Here is a 2,942-nt window from a genome sequence, read left to right on the forward strand (position 1 = left end):
TACCTTTAATAGAAGCTTTCAGAGTCTCTTCTGACATCCGTTTTGGTCTTTTCTTTCTCTCTTGTCTTTTCAATGACTTTTTGCTTTGATATCATCCTACAGCTCTTCTGGTCTCCAGTCATTGGTTTTAATGTGTAAAACCGATTCTTGAGATGGTCTCTAAATTCTTAGCTCCTTAATAATTGCCGAGTCAGAACTAAATGCTTCAGATTCTCCCAATACTCCAACAGACCACCACCAGCATCATCATTCACCCCTTAACTGAACAACCTTTTTCTTCTTTCTGAAAATTGATCTCTTACTTGTTCTCTTTACCAGGCTGTTTGTTCATTCATTCACTCATTCATTCTCTCCCTATTCCTATTTCTGGCTTTAATTCCTTGAGTCATTTCTCTTCCCACCAGATCATCTCCTAGAAAACTGTTCTCTTCCTGACAAACCCACTCCCAGCACCCTACCTCTGTACTCAAGATTCAACTCAGCATTTACTTAAGAGCTCTCACTTGTTTTCTGTCCTCCACTAACCATTGCACCATTGTTTGTTTACATTTTAGTATATATATTTTTAAATGATCGTGTGTCAAGGGCAGAAATGACATCATCCTCTTCCATGTTTCTCCAGCATCTTGCAGAGTATCTGGCTTATACCAAGTACTTAATACAGTCTGTATAAACAACCTTGATGGACATGAATTATGATTTCCTTTTTTGGTATTTTCTTCCTTATATCTCCTATAGCATAGTACTGAACACAAGATAAGTAGGCAGGATCATTTGTATTACACGTGTCATCTAGATCAAAAGCCACTAGCTGAAGGTAGAGAATATTTTGTTTCCTCAGGACATGACAGGAACAAGAATTAATTAAAGGAATTTGCTGAAAACTAGATGAATTATTAAAGCCAATTATAAAATCACTTTGCAAGTCTCATTTCTGCTTAGCACAATATATGGCTGATGCTCAAGGATTATTGTTTAATAAAACAAATGTGTTTTCCACTTACTTTCAAAACCATAAGTGGCGTTATCTCTACATTTTATCTTTTCAGAATGGGTAGCTTGTGTCAGGTCCAACTTTTTGGTCTTATGCTACCTCCATGACGTGAAGAACATTCTGCAACTTCATGATCTGGCCACTGGCGCCCTCCTCAAGACCTTTCCACTTGAGGTTGGAAGCATCGTGGGATATAGTGGTCAGAAGAAGGACACAGAAATCTTCTATCAGTTTACTTCCTTTTTATCTCCAGGTAAGAGTCTTTTCACCATTGTCATTCACTTTAAAAATCAGATATTTGGGTTTCTTTTGCAAAATTAGACTATAATTATACTTACTTAAAAATCACATTTGATGTTCCACATCCAAAATTACTTGATGAGAATAAAACAGATGCTCAGAACAAAGGGAAATGTAAAAGCCCAGACATGAACTCTCATTAGTTTGTATGCTGAGTCTCTGTTCTTCTGGAGACAGAAAGAACTGGTGTTCTAGATAGATTTAAAAAAAAAAAAGTTAGTGTGAATAAGTATAACGTTAGATTCCGTCTTTATCTTTTTTGGTCTCTATATGCAAGGACACACACAATGCATATAATTAAAAGCATAAAATAAAGTCTCTAGCCACAATATGACATTTAAAAGAAAAATCGTGGAGAAGAAGATGATGTCTTACCTGTAACCCACATATTTGTTCTCTCTAGCATCTTAATGCCTAAAAAACTAGGTGTAGCAATTTGGAAAGGGATTCTGGAGCTGTCAACAAACAGCTTTAGTGGAGAAGGAGGGGAAAAAAAGGGAGAGGCAGGGTAAACAGCCAGGAAGAGTAAAAATAAATGAAGCTGCCCTGTGGCATGCAAACTGGCATGGCAGAACAGCAGAAAACTCTCTGGGCAGTGAAGTGGGAGCACCAGAAGGCCAGCAGCAGCTTCAGAGGTCTGCCTACCATGGCAGCTTCTATCGGTAACCTTGGGACCTGTGCTGAGTGGGTGGACAGCATTTCTGAGAAGTAGAGCAGAGACCCCTCTGGCTCAGGTCGCTGCTGACTTGGGAGCAGAGAGGGAAGCACACCACAGGGGGGCGGGCCCTGGGATGAGCTCATGACGTGGGGCTGGGGTCTTGCCCTTCCAGGACAGTTTTTTGGCATGGATGGGCCCAGAGTGGGGTTTTTGCGGCTATCTGATGCAGGTGGAAAGGAGCAGCCCCTTAACCATTGGGGTCTTTGCTGATTTTGAGCTGTGGGCCTGTGAGTGACAATGTTGTTGTTATGTGCTGTCGAGTCAGACCTGACTCATAGCAACCCCTCCTTGGGTTTTCAAAGCAGTATCACTAGGAAGTAGATTGCCCAACCTTCCTCCCGAGGTGATAATATAATGTCATGATTAGCAGCCAAGTCAAATCACAGAAACATGGGAAGCAGGGACATGCTACTGGCGCCTTGGAATTTTTTTATTTTTTCCGCTCTTCTTCCTCCTTGCTCTGTGCCCCCTGCCTCACCCAATAGAAGAACCACATTAAGCCACCACAACACCTGTTTGCACCAACCCTAAATCCCCTTCCTGCTGAACAGAGACCTGCATCCACATTCCACACAGTGATTCCATCAACACAAAGAAAACTGCAGAGTAACCCAGCATACCTAAATTAATAACCAAAAAAATAAAATACAACAGATCCACCTTTGCAAAAATATTTAAACATGAAATCAAGGCAAAACAAATTAATACATAACTAACAGTTAAAGGCAACAACTTCAAAATGTCTAGGAAACAACAGGCAATCTCAAATCAAACAAACAAACAAAAAACAGGAAAAGACGATGGAAATAAAATCCCAAACAAAAATCCCATTAAACTTGGGGAAAGTGAAGGCAATAGAACTATCTGAGAAGGAATTTAGAAGATATGTTTATAGAACTCTACAAGAGCTTAAGGAAGCCTCAAACAGAG

The 2,942-nt window shown here is 40.1% G+C and overlaps 1 protein-coding gene across 1 annotated transcript in view; it reads left to right on the forward strand.

Annotated features, from left to right (window-relative positions):
- Nucleotides 1-2,942, forward strand: part of LOC103196991 (prolyl endopeptidase) — a 193,429-nt gene that overhangs the window by 100,411 nt on the left and 90,076 nt on the right. The window contains exon 9 of the mRNA XM_042780943.1: nucleotides 1,050-1,247. Within this exon, the coding sequence (XP_042636877.1) occupies nucleotides 1,050-1,247 (198 nt within the window). The remainder of the gene's footprint in view (nucleotides 1-1,049; nucleotides 1,248-2,942) is intronic.

This window comes from Orycteropus afer, unplaced genomic scaffold, assembly GCF_000298275.1.
Source record: "Orycteropus afer afer isolate SDZICR_OR568_19922 unplaced genomic scaffold, OryAfe1.0 scaffold00072, whole genome shotgun sequence".
Lineage (NCBI taxonomy): Eukaryota > Metazoa > Chordata > Mammalia > Tubulidentata > Orycteropodidae > Orycteropus > Orycteropus afer.